Source organism: Rhipicephalus microplus, chromosome X (genome assembly GCF_043290135.1).
Source record: "Rhipicephalus microplus isolate Deutch F79 chromosome X, USDA_Rmic, whole genome shotgun sequence".
Lineage (NCBI taxonomy): Eukaryota > Metazoa > Arthropoda > Arachnida > Ixodida > Ixodidae > Rhipicephalus > Rhipicephalus microplus.
In genome coordinates, this window is record NC_134710.1 from 136,090,671 (window position 1) to 136,104,637 (window position 13,967).

The 13,967-nt window shown below is 46.6% G+C and overlaps 2 protein-coding genes across 6 annotated transcripts in view; one reads left to right on the plus strand and one right to left on the minus strand.

Annotated features, from left to right (window-relative positions):
- The window catches only part of LOC119176519 (poly [ADP-ribose] polymerase 2-like), a 47,873-nt gene extending 41,307 nt beyond the window's left edge, over positions 1-6,566 (minus strand). Inside the window, exons 1-2 of the mRNA XM_075877803.1 lie at positions 5,075-6,566; positions 4,836-4,950 (exon numbers count right to left, since the gene is read on the minus strand). Of these exons, the coding sequence (XP_075733918.1) occupies positions 4,836-4,880 (45 nt within the window). The 5' untranslated portion in view covers positions 4,881-4,950; positions 5,075-6,566. The remainder of the gene's footprint in view (positions 1-4,835; positions 4,951-5,074) is intronic.
- The window catches only part of LOC142775779 (uncharacterized), a 198,675-nt gene that overhangs the window by 86,696 nt on the left and 98,012 nt on the right, over positions 1-13,967 (plus strand). The gene's annotated exons all lie outside the window — the stretch shown is intronic.

A 13,967-nucleotide genomic window follows, 5' to 3' on the forward strand; every position in this document is an offset into this window, starting at 1 on the left:
TCCAGCTGTTTCAAGGCCTTGAAAACTAACTTTTCATATTCAAGGGCATTCAAGAATTTCAAGGACCCACATGAACCCTTGATGTAGAACTGACAAAGCAATGTTGGCAGGCACGCTTTCTAATAAATTAAATCATTAGGTGCAAATATAGAAAAACTTCAGACACAGGCACAGCACTTCCCATTCCAGCAGAATCACAGGCTTAGTTTTAAACACAAGGACTCCCGAGAATATTAATTCGTCTAATCATCATAGTTGGCCTGGGCCGCACCGGTTCGATTTGTCGAAGACGGCTTCAGGGGCAGCAATAAGGAAACATGTATTTTTGTTCTCTTCATGTAGAGGCCAATCCTTACATCAAATAACGTGATAATGTGTCATCACTACCTTTTCCCTCACATAGTACTTTAACGCCATGTAATATACCTGCATCCTTACATAATAAAACTATAGTTTTTTTCCTTTGTTTCTCAGTGGCACTTTGCCATGTCAACTTCTCAATTGTATGATTTCAAAAGAATATATTCATTACATGGAGCTGATTTCTATCCGTGAATTTTACTAAAATCTCTATCACACTATTTCTGGAGTGAAGGCCATGACTGCCAGTTCTCCTTCCTTACTTAAGTCGCTCATGACTATGGTCAATGCCTCCAGGAGTAGCAGATTTGTACCTTTTACACTGCTAGCCTGACATTCTTGTAGAACTATAATACCTGTGATTTTACTTTCCAAACTCAGGATATGACTATATCAGACGCCGTAGTGGAGGGCTCCGGATATTTTGACTATCTGGTGTTCTTTGATGTGCATTGACACCGCACACAAGCCTCTGCCGTTTCGCCTGCATCAAAATGCGACCGCCGCTGCCAAGATTAAACCCGCAATCTTTTGAGTCGGCAGCCGAGCATCATAGCCACTGCTCCACCGTGGAGGACATCCTTGTTGATTTGGTCTGCTATATTTCTTACTAAGTTTTATAATTGCGCAGGCTACCCTCAGGGGGGGTTAGGCAAAGCATCCCTACTCCTTATTAACCCCTCCCCCTCCCTACTCTTAGGTGACTAGGCAAAGCAGCTGCCCCCTTGGGGTGGCATTCAGATGCCGAAAATCAAAAGGCCGAACTATCTGAATTCTGAAGCACCGAAAAGTCTAAATGCCAAAAATATAAAAAGTAAATAATGACAAAAACTAAAACACTGAAGCATCAAAATGCCGACATTACCCAGCTATTGTAGAAGATACTGTATCGAAGCAACATAAAGGTTCCGCCGGCTTTGTACGAAATACATGCATGTTCGCTCTCGTTTCCAATAGCCATGTTCCCATCGCATATGGTTCAGCCCTTCGGTCGTCGAGTCATTAGACAGCAAACAAGAGGGGACACATGGACATGAAGATAACCGTGAATTTTGTAAAACTGTTCGAAGAGCGGGGACACAGTTTTAAATTTTCCATCCATAAGCCACATTGGTGCTTCCAGACATTTTCGTCCATGAAATAAATGAGAAGTAGAGCTGCATCTGCGCTGGTGACGACCCGTCGCAGAAACTCACGACCTTCTAAGGTTGTTCGGGACTCACGCTCGATGACCCGCTCACGCAAGACAGACGGCCCATGTGGGCAGTCTGTTTTCCTTGTCCTTACAATCTGGAGGAAGGCTTCATCACTCGGTAGGTGTTGCCTTGACGATGCTTTTACATCTGCCGTGGCTTCCTGCACAAGGTTCACGAGGCCCTTGCCCGAGGCCACCACCAGAGCTTTGATCCACTCTTGAGTGCGAAAAACTGTCGCTCTATAGACATTCGGAGCATAGCTTGCATGGACCACTTTTTCACGAGATGATCTTGTGAGTACCTTCTCTATAGAATTACATTCACCTTGCTTCTCACATCTCCAGTAGCGTCTGGAATGTACTTTTTTGTCATGTCACACTTTTTGGATCTAAGTTTTGCTTTTCCCTTTGTTTTGTTTTGTCGCTTATAAGATATTGGTTCATACCCACAAGGGGGATTGGCCACACTATCTCATATGGCAAATTTTTATACAATGCTTGTTAAAAGAGAGAGCGATTGGATTAAAACAAGATGAATAATAACGTGCCTTAAAAAAAGAAAGTGAAAAAGACAAAAGGAACCAATTAACCAGATTTTTTTGTAATTGTAAAAGAAAAAAGACGGAGAACAAAGAATTGGATTTATCTGGCGGTACCACTAGCAGCGTATCCTTCCGATTGCCTGAATGAATTTATGTAGCGCTGACACAATAGCCCTGCGGCCAGCACCCGACTGGCTCGAAACAATAAAAGGGTGGATGTATTAAATGCCCATTTCAGCATACCAATCAGCCTCTTAAGTATTATTCTGCGGAGTGAGGCAAAACTGTGGCATGAAAAAAGGAAGTGTTCTATTGTTTTTAGTTCATTGCAAACTGCACACTGATTAGTTAATGAAAGTCCCGATTTGTTAAGGTAATATTTTAACTGAGGAACTCTACAGTGAAAGCTTGTTAGGGTCACCTCACACTGACGGGAAAGGCACCTTGCGGTGTTCCATGTGAACTCTAAGAGCTCAAACTTTTCAGATAGTAGGAGTAATGTTTCGTTGTTTTTTAAGACTAAAAGGTGTTTGAACTGTTCTGCAGCAATAAAATAAAACTGGAGCAACTAGTACCACTGGGAAATTTAAAGACGCCAGAGCGAGCCAGTCAGTAGTTTCATTTAGTACAATTCGTGCATGCCCGGTACCCAAAGAAACCGAACTTCTGATAGGCTACGCGGTACGAGGGACCAAAATATCCCGAGAAGAGGAGACTGCTTGGCTGACGTTAAATGCGTACAAACAGACAAGGCATCCAAAATAATAATAGCTTTTGCTGAGATAATAGATTGCTGAGAAATTAGTTTTCAAAAAGCCAATGTACTTGCCAGGAATTCTGCAAGATAAATTGGCGCAAAGTCCGAGCGCAAAGGACCAATTAAGCTGATGAGAGAAAATGCCTACTCTGGACTTCTGAAGACTTTGCATTGCATCCGTAGAAATTACCACATGAGTAGGAAAATGAATGAGATAGTTTTGAAAGAGGCCCTCCAGAACGTGCTTTGGAAGTAACTTAGCATTTTTAGGAAAAATGTCATCGAAAGCTAAGTCAACTGTATCGAGCAACTGTATCGAGCAGGTTTGTGGAGTTAAATTCTGAAGAGAAACGTGAAGATTTGATAACCGAGACCTCACGAAAATGACTTGGGGTCTTTGACAACGATACAATAGGTGCTTGAAGAAAGAATCTGGAGATTTGATGAAAACTGTCTGAGAACAGGAGAGGGGCGCATTGTAGAGCTTTAAAAAAATTTGCACGGTAAGCTGTCAAAGTCTTGCATTAAGTGGAATAATTCGAGCTTCCAAATAAAGCACGCTATTCGCAACACACCTAGGTAGCCCGAGACACACCCACAGTTGCCTTTATAGCAATATTACAGGTCTTGTACTTAGCACTTCCAGAAAGAAGAACGCAACCCAACTCCACATTAGGGCGTACGTAAAGTTTGTATATTATAAATAACATATCCCTACGCATCCCTGCATTTTTATTGCAAAACCGGCGTAACAATCCTAAGGCGCTTTCTGCTTTACGGGTGTTTGATCCTATTTGTTGCTGCCAATTTAAATTGTTTACGTAAACAATGCCTAGATATTTTGGTGCTGTTACTTGCAGAATCGGATCATTCTGATAATGCAGCGAAAGAAATATGGGAACGAATACAGGAAATACAAGTAGAGCTCATTTGCTAACATTAAGCGAAAAAGACGGTTTGCCAAGCCATACCTCAAGTTCACTAAAGTAAGACTAGGATTTGATAAAAAGTATTGATATCTCGGGATGATTAAAAAAAAAACAATATCGTCGGCGTAGACGTAAAGAGGAACATTTTTGTAAACTGGAATTGATGATAATAAAATATTAAATAAAACAGGTGAAAGAATTGATCCTTGCGGAACACCCCTTGGTTGCTTATATGAGGCAGAATTAATTCCCTCGTGGTAACAACAGAATTGCCTCTCGAAGAGAAACTCTCAAACTCAAGATATAATGTAATTGGGCACATCACAGCTCACTAATCTAGAAATAAATATACTGTGTTCAACACTATCGTAGGCTTTTGCAGTATCTAATGTGACTATTGCAGAAAGCTCACCATTTACTTTTGGAAGTGGAATTAGGCTTTCCAAATCAACATGAGCCGAACATATAGAGCACCCCGTCTAAATCCTATTTGCCTTGGCGAAAGAATACCCTGACGAGAGATAAATTCACTGAGCCTGCTATGAAGAATTTTTGAATTATTTCAAACAACACAACAGCATCTTCTCCAATTTCCATGGAAATGACAACTCCCTTACATTGCTGTTGAATTTGTACTCTAAACACTGGACAGCGCTGCTATTTTTTATTCTGCTTATCCATAAGAGCCACCCTGTCCAACTGATATGCCTATAGCTTCGCAACAGCTAACACCTACGAAATTTTACATCACTTTAGTATGCTGATACTGGTACATTTGCAGAACAAGTTACAGCTAGAACAGGAGACAGTGACACGGCGGAAGACGAACAAGTGGCAGTCACAATTTACAAAGCGCGTTATTTATTTTTCACATGGCTCGATAAAAGTTACTTCATGTGGTTTCGGCATTCTCTCTTCGACATTTCAATTTTTCATCGTTTCGACGCTCGGCCTTTCTTATGGCTTTCATTAATGTGGTAGAAGTCATTAATCTTGCCCGCAATACCCATGACCACACGTGACACACAACAAAAACATGATTCAAAACTTACGGCTGAGTGTGCTGCGAAGATCCACTCTGCGTGACGTTTCAGCATGTCAAATCCACGGCGATAAAACTCAAGTGGTAGCAGAATTTGTCCAAGGCGATGCTGATTTTACTTATCACTGTAAAAGACAAAGACCGAGAGGCAAAATACAATGAGAGCACACGAGAGACGCACAACAAAAAGTTCACTTTTTTCGCTAGCACAGTAGTCAACTTGAAGGATGCATTGGCTGCATTTCTTACCGCGTACGTTTGCTGGTCGCACCAAGTTACACTTCAGAAAACGCGCGCAGATCGTGAGAAAAAAAAAAAAACGATCAGACCGGAGGAGAATGAACCACGGAGGAAGGAAAGGTGAGAATGAACGATCTAGCCCTGGAGAACCGGTGGCCCAATGTTGCCAGCGCTCGTCCGGCGCATGCGCATAAAGAAATAAAAAAAAAAAGGCATGCGTCAGTACAACGCCTCCTCTAGAAAGATGCCTGAGAAATGGCTCGCGCTCCAGACGAAGTTGGCCTACCTTCAGTTTTCAGCAATTTTTCGCGCAATGGCGCTCGCGACCGACACTATCAATTATGAATTAAGAATAGGAGAATATTCTCCTATTCAAGATTAAGAAGTCCGCACTAGAGATCTATCAAACTTTTAAGCAGTAAATTGCCAAGGAAAGGATCTATGATAATACTCGGGGTAATTCTCTACTGTTTGAGGCCAGGACGGGAGTATTGCGAACCAAGACATATCGGGCCAAATACGATGAGGTAGACACAGTATGCAGTGCGTATGGAGAGGAAGAAGAAACTGCCGAACACTTGATAATGTTCTGTAAAGGGCTTCACCCTATAGTTCAGGATGATGGCGCAGAGTTTTTCAAAGCACTGGGGTTTAGGGACAGGGAAGGCAAAATAGACTTTAAGCGGGTAGACTTAACTAGAAGGAGGTTATCTGATTGGTGGTTAAAGTCAAGGCACGAGTGAAAATTATACCCTTCACTGCCAAGTGCGAATCCTTAACCTGACTATTTAAGGGGAAAAAAAGATAAATCTAATGGTTAGTTCACTAAGTAATATGGCTAGGTGGCGTTAGCCGCTGCCCGATGTAAAGGGTACAGCCACATCCACCCATCCATTCATCATCACGCGGTCATAGAGTTTCCAAGGAGGATAGATAAAACTTGCTGGAGTGGAAGGGGCGCTGTGCGAGTGAAGCCAGCCGCCGCCATCTTGCCAGTGGCAAAAAGCGTGCTCAGCGCCCTCGCGAGCTGCTGATTTCGTCCGTTCTTGTTTCACCTTGTCGGCTTGTAAAGACAAATGGTTTACAATGGTTGCCTCTTGCGTCATTTACGGATGTGCCAACAGGTTGAAAAAAGGTTGTGGCCTCACATTCCACCTGTACGTACACGAAAACGTCTTCGACATAGCCATTCCGCGCTCGTTACTAAAGGGAGCTATAGCTGACGCGATCCAAGCGTGCAAAACATAACAGTCCGGATTTGTTTTACAGGTTTACTAAAAATCCTGTAACGCGGAGCCTCTGCGAGTGGGCCGTTCGCCGTGAGAAGTATAATGCGAAAGACTGAGATCACTTCGCTCTGTGCACTTCGCGCCAGAGTGCTTTGACCACCTCTTTGACATTGAAGGGAAGCATGTGAAATGGGGTTATGAAGTGGCATTGAAGGCACTTCAACGTGAAGAAGGGTTGTGGCTCGGAAACAAACTTACGAAAGTCCACGTCCAATGGGAAAAGCAAGAAAATGAAGGTGTGATATGCTGTACAGCTGATCGAGTGCCTCAGTTGCCGACGCTTTGGGCTTCTGCGAACAAAAGCTAAAGCTGCCGCAATTCAAGGGTGCCAGCACAAGATCTACGTTTATTAGAACTTTTGATGGCTTGTTTGACATCTTAAACTCCAGGAACCCGCTGGCAAGGTCGTACAAAGCGCCCCTTCGGCAGGGGAACGAATCATTCTGGAAGTCGTTTTTTTTTTTTTTTTGTGGAGACTCGAGCGTACATAAACGGGCTGAGAGATCCAGCAATGACAGAAGGACAGAAAAAAAAACGGATTCATTGGTTTTTGAATACGCATGGCAAGCACGGAAAGAATGTTTGACAGACTTGACAGCCAGGGTGAGCTGAAATACTTACTGACACACAAACTCAGTCAAGACTATGCCGAAAACGTCTTTGAATCAATACGTGGATGAGGCGGCCATAATAACAACCAAACAGCTTCGCAGTTTATGGCTACATACAAGCGTCTATTGGTTCAGACGGAAGTCTTCAAGTTCTGGACACTGCTCCCAAGATGTTCTCTCCGTATTGAATGCAACGACTCCTGCTGCCATGGTACATCCAAGAAGCAATCTCACTGACATGCGCTAGGCCCCAGTCCTGCAGCTCGATGACCATGACAATCCGCATCGCATTGACTAGCCCGAAAGCTTTTCTGCTTTTGTCGGTTCCGTGGTGCCATACATAGCAGGCTTCACTGTTCGAAAGGTCCAACTGCAACTACCTGTGAAGAGTGCATAGCAGCCATGCACTCAGATGAGCTGACGCCTTTAATTAAATGTAAGAGGCGAGGTGGTCTTGTTTTACCGTCGCGAGATGTCATTAGCCCCTGTTAAGAAGTCGAGGACTGAGGCGGCTGCAGGCTGAATGTGATTCCATCACAACGGTGAAGTCAAGAGCAAGACACCTCATCCTGAAAGTTCTATGAGCTTCCTCCGAGAAAAACTGGTTCCATAAACTAGAGCAGCACGTCCTAGACTTTGATACGTTTGATAATCAGGTTTACAGTTTGTGCAGGCAAATCGCCGAACAATACGTAAAAGTGAGGATACAACACATGACGAAGGAAAAAAAAAACCTAGAATCGGTCAAAAGTGAAGTGGGACCACTTTTGACAAGGGCAATAATTTTCAACCACCAGTAGGGCACCTATGTTTTCGATTGTGTGTTTGCTTTAGGCATCGCGATTTGATGCATATGCACTTTAATTGAGTTCTCTACATGCCACTTGGCTGCGTACAAGTCGCAATATACATTTACAACCAGAGTTACTTGTTTTCGTTGCTTTATATAAACACGAGTCACTTCAGCCGCAGCGCGATGAAACATTAAGTTTGCAGCGCTCGGCTCTTTTCAGCCACTGGCAACATGGCCGCCGCATGCTCGGCGCGGCTTCACTCTCTCCCACGGAGGAAGGAAAAAGGTAAGGAGAGGGCATGCCCAGCCGGCGCAGCCGCGCAGGGCGTAAAAAATGTGGCGGAAATGACATCATGGCGGCCATATACAGTAGGCACAATGGCGGCGTTGTTATGGTTACGTGTTGCGCAGTGAAGCTGGTCTAGCAGTGAGCGGCCGCGGCTGGCGGCGGAATGTGTGCCTCCCCAGGTCTCGTGCTGAGCCGTGGCGGACAATATCGGTGCTCTGCGCCGCGTTATTGGTTACGCAGTGTTCGTCTGGCTGTTACATTACTCTTAGCAAACGTTTACACATCTCTTTGTCCATCACGGGGTTTCAACATTGCGTAGAACAAGTGCATATCCATGTGTCGTGCGGCGGATGACGCGGATGAAGCAGTTAGTGTCCAGCGAAATGGCGTTGGGCACCATGACGAAGCTGAATGACGACGAACGCCTTGGAGGTCAGTGACGGTTGAGCAGTGCTCCTGCTTGTGACAACGGACGACGCTGTTGAGCCCAGCAAGACGCCGTGAGGACCATGTGCACATACGTAGTTTCGTGTTGTGTGTGTACAGTAACAACTTGCATGTGCGTATTAAAACACCTTTTCTGTTCCGCTTGGTACACTCTCCACCAGCATTGCATGTAATCTCAACGTAACAGCAACCACGTTCAACTGTCACTAGCACCGTGCTCAAAGTCACCACGGTCGCAGAATGCTGACGCAGGTGAGTTTCACGCGAACACGGACACAGTGGCAGGACGCTGCGTCAGTCGCGTGGCGGAATGCAACCGTAGAAGGCGCACGACCGATCGTGTTGTCTGTACAGTTGCTCAATTATTGACGTGAAAGCACTCGCCGTTGTCAGTGCATCTAGCGCGCGTTCTTTCGTAGTTGCTTCGTTGTCAGCGAGCTGTTACTCTTTGTTATTATTCGGACGAAGCGATTTCGCTGAAGGTGTCCCGCTGGCTCTGAGTGATGAGCCCAGTTCCATTAGTTTCGGATCGTCGCGACACACGCGCTGCGCAGCCCACGTGCTTTCCGAGCCGGAGAGGGAGTCGCGCCTTCTGCTTCGCATTCATATGTAAACAAGAGAGGAGAATTTGCCTACTCAATATGGCCAACTTCCGGCTTCACAACGAGTGAGTCAGGGCCTCTCCTTACCTTTTCCTTCCTCCGTGCTCTCTCCCGTAGCGGCGCATAGGCGGCTTCCACTCCAGCAAGTTTTATGTATCCTCCTTGAGAGTTTCCCACAATACTTACTAGAGGGAACTCTGGCGCTAGTGTCTATGGGAGCTGCAACGCACGGTGCTTTAGCGAGCATGGGAATGATGGGTAGTAGTAGTACACACATTTGTCTAAACTTCGTACTTCTAGCCTGATTTTGGCTCCGTGTGTGTTCGTGTGGCTTGGAGCTGTTTTCTTACGAAACAAATATTAGCAATTGTTCAGCGGTTGCGCTTCACCGTTTTATTTTTTTAGACTTACTTTCCAAATCGGCTCAAGAAGTTCAAAAGGGTTCAATCTTTCTTTGAAAACAAAACCGAAACACAGCAATAAACGAAGTCGTAAGTACGATTCGTCGCCCGCAAGTACGAAGACTAGGCAAATGTGTGTACTACTACCCTGGTCTACCCATCATTCCCATGGTCGCTCAACGATCGCAGCGCCAGAGTGCCCTCTAGTTAATATTGAGAAACTCTATGTGGGCGATACCATAGAGTTTCTCAAAATTAACTAGAGGGCAATCTGGCGCTGCGATCGTTCAGCGACCATGGGAATGATGGGTACAGCAGGGTAGTTCACACATTTGCCTAGTCTTCGTGCTTGCGGGTGGCGAATCGTACTTGCGGCTTCATTTATTGCTGTGTTTCGATTTTGTTTTGAAAGAAAGATTCAACCATTTTAAACTTTGTGACCCAATTTGGAAAGGTAATTAAAAAAATAGTGTGGTGAAGTGCAATCGCTGAACATTTGCCGATTTTTGTTTCACGAGAAAACAGCTTCAAGCCACACGAACACACACGGAGCCAAAAGCAGGCCAGAAGTTCGAAGTTTAGACAAATGTGTGTACTACCCAGCATTCTCGTGCTCGCTAAGCGCCGTGTGTTGCAGCTCCCATAGACACTAGCGCCAGAGTTCCCTCTAGTAAGTATTGTGGGAAACTCTATGGGCGGTACCAGTTTAGCGTTTTTAATCGGCGGCCCATAGGGGCACGTCAGTCGAGAGTTGTTTGAGACGTGCAACTGTGCACTAGTCTTTCGGAGGCTATGCAAAGTGTTGCGTTGTTGAACCGTCCGCCACTAGTGACGCTAGCGACCGAGAACATTTTAAAATAAAGGAGGGAAAGCGTGTGGCAGCTGTTTTTCTTCTCATGCGGCAGGCATCTTTCTAGAGGAGGCGTTGACCACTAATCTAGGGCAGCGCCTCCTTTATTTTTATATGCCTGCTGCGTCGCCCACTCTCCCATTGTCCTGCTTCGGCGTGACCGCTTCTCGGGTCCACCACAAGGCGGCGCGAGGTTCTGACACTACCTGTTCAGTCAGGGTACACCTTCCTCCGTCGGGTACACTTTCATGGCAGAGTAAAAAGCACGGAAAGCCCGTACTTGCCAGCTTTCTTTTTTTAAATTGTATCTGCAAGGTCACCTGCATAACTAAAGTTCATTGTCGGCTTGAAAATACATAAAGCAGAGGATCCAAGAATGCAACAAACAAACACATCAGGATGACGGCAGACAAGAGCCAGTATGATGAATTCATTCAATTCATTTCTTTATAAATACTGCAATCTTCTACAAGATCCTGCCAGCGTGGTACTATACATACATATATGTGCATAAAACAGAAAAATAACAAGAGAAAACAATCAATATTGTTACGTGATTTCGTCTGACTGAAAGAGGGCATAGTGGGGCATACCCAAGTAAGGTGCCTCAGACTGAGAGTAAAGAAGTGGACGTTGTCAGTGAGCTGCGTTGTGGCTGCGGACCGACAACTGTTATTTTCCACGTAACATTTTGGTGGAGGTGCTCTTCTGGCAACGTGGTGGGTGCTCTTCTGACAACGGAGCTACGCAGTGGACGCCTCCTTAAGTCTGCTACCATGGCTCCGGGTGAGGATACTGCTTCGCCACCTACCTCAGCAACGACAGCAACCCGGTACGTCGCCCTAACGCAACCCCGTGATCCCGGTATCTTTACTGGAGAGGACAACGTGAATGTGGACAAGTGGCTTAGCATGTACGAGCGCATCAGCAAGCAATATGGCTGGGACCCAACCGTTATGCTTGCGAATGTCATTTTCTATCTTGACAAGACCCCTCGCACCTGGTTTGAGACCCACGAGCACGAAATCACAAGCTGGGAAATGTTTAAACAACAGCTCCGCGACCTTTTTGGCAACCCGTTTGGTCAACAACTTGATGCCCGAAAGCAATTGGCTGTCCGTACACAGACGTCTACTGAGCCCTACTTGACTTATATTCAAGACGTCTTAGCGTTCTGTCAAAGGGCCGATCCCAACATGACTGAGGCCGACAAGATTTCGCACGTGTTAAAAGGAATCGCCGACGATGCGTTCAGCCTGCTTGTATTCACCAACGTAATGACCATGGACGCCGTGATCAAAGAGTGCCGCCGTCTCGAGCAGGCGAAGAGTCGACGCATTTTGCAGCAGTTTCAGCGCCTACCCAACACCGCGGCAACGTCGTCTTGCGAAGCCACTCCTTGTCATCCGTCTACAACCGAAGACGTGACGCGCATCGTCCGACGTGAACTCGAGGCCGCTTACCCGGCTGCCAACAAACTACCGACGTTGCCCGACGCCTCAACGCCAGCTGTCGCCTTGATCCAGGCTGTTGTCCGCCAGGAATTCGCTAACCTTGGTATCCTGTCCACTGCATCCACACTGGATAATACTGGTCCCTCGATAGCTTCTGTGGACATGAGACGTCGCCGTCCGTACTCTATTCGAACCAGGAACCCGTCTGAATGGCGAACAGCTGATGATAAGACAATCTGCTTCCGCTGTGGTCGCGCAGGACACATCGCTCGTTACTGCCGCAGTCAATGGCCATCTATGTCTTCTGGCTCGTACCCCGCTTACAGTAACTCATTCCGTCCACCAAACCACCGTTATCCGACCCGCACTCAGTCTACAGCATTTACTGCCCCTGAGGACTACGGCCACCCTGCCCCGTCGTCGCCACCGCCTCAAAGCCGCCCTTCTCGTTCAAACACGCGTCGCCACTCTCCCTCGCCATCGTTCAACCGCCGCGCGTCCCCGGAAAACTAGGCTGCGCAGCTTCTGGAGGTAAAGCTGCCCTGTCGACCTTACCCAAAAATCCTCTGTTGCCCTTACGTTTGAACCGGAACACCCTAGAAGTATATGCTGATGGTACACCTGTTGAAGCTTTGATAGATACGGGCGCTCACGTCTGTATTATGAGTTCGCGTTTTCGTCGTCGCATGAAGAAGGTCCTCACGCCCCTCTTGACCAGTGTCGTCCAAGTTGCAGATGGTGCAAAAGTCCCTGTCGTCGGTATGTGCAGAGCTCAACTTACCGTAGCCGGTCATCAAGTGGTCGTCCTTTTTACCGTGCTTGAAACATGTCCCCACGACCTCATACTAGGCCTCGATTTTCTTGCCGCCAATTCTGCTCTGATTGATTGCTCCGCTGGTGTGCTCCGCCTTGAACTGCCACAAATCAGTGCCGCCCCGTACCAACCTACATGCCGATTACAATGCAGCGATTTTGTTCGCCTGCCCTCGAAAACTGTGACGTACGTCGATTTTCTGTGCTCACCAGCTGTGCCCGACGGTGACTATTACGCTACACCTCTCACCGACGTACTCCTTGCGCACAATGTTGCAGTGCCCTATACGGTGCTCAGCATCACAGATAACAAAACTTGTCTACCTCTTGTCAATTTCGGCTACATGAATCATGTGCTTCCACAAGGCATTTCTGTGGCCCACCTGTGTCCGTTGCTCGATTCACAAATTGAAGTGCTTGCCTTAGACACACTTGCTTCACCGCAGCGCACATCACTCGCAACACATTCGGGCAGCCGTCAAATTGTAGACATGATCGCCACTGATCTTCCGCCTCCGCAAGTTGAAGCCCTACAACATCTTCTCGAGGCCTACCAGGATATTTTCGATTTTGGTGACCGACCTCTTGGGCAGACGTCCTTTGTCCAGCATCGCATACACACAGGTGATGTGAACCCTGTTCACCGCCGTCCCTACAGAGTGTCTGCTTTTGAGCGGAGCGTAATTTAGAAGGAGGTGAACAAGATGCTAGCGAAGGACATTATTGAACCATCCTCCAGTCCCTGGGCATCCCCGGTGGTATTAGTTAAAAAGAAGGACGGATCGTGGCGATTTTGTGTGGACTATCGCCACCTTAACAACATCACCAAGAAAGACGCATACCCTCTGCCCCACATTGATGACGCCCTTGATTGCCTCCATGGTGCCGCCTACTTTTCTTCCATCGATCTTCGTTCTGGTTATTGGCAGATTGCCGTGGACCCCATGGACCGAGAGAAGACGGCTTTTGTAACACCCGATGGCCTCTACCAATTCAAAGTCATGCCTTTCGGCTTATGTAATGCCCCCGCCACCTTTGAACGAATGATGGACTCCCTGCTCCATGGATTCAAGTGGTCTACGTGTCTTTGTTATCTGGATGACGTGATTGTGTTTGCTCCCACTTTTGAAGCGCACCTTGAGAGACTGTCAAAAATTCTTGATGTATTCCGTCTCGCCGGCCTTCAGCTGAATTCATCTAAGTGCCGGTTTGGTCGCCGTCGCATTACAATACTTGGACATATTGTTGACGCTTACGGTGTACAGCCTGACCCAGAAAAAGTTCGAGCTGTGAAGGACTTTCCTGTGCCGAAAACCGCCAAAGATGTCCGCAGCTTTGTGGGGCTCTGCTCCT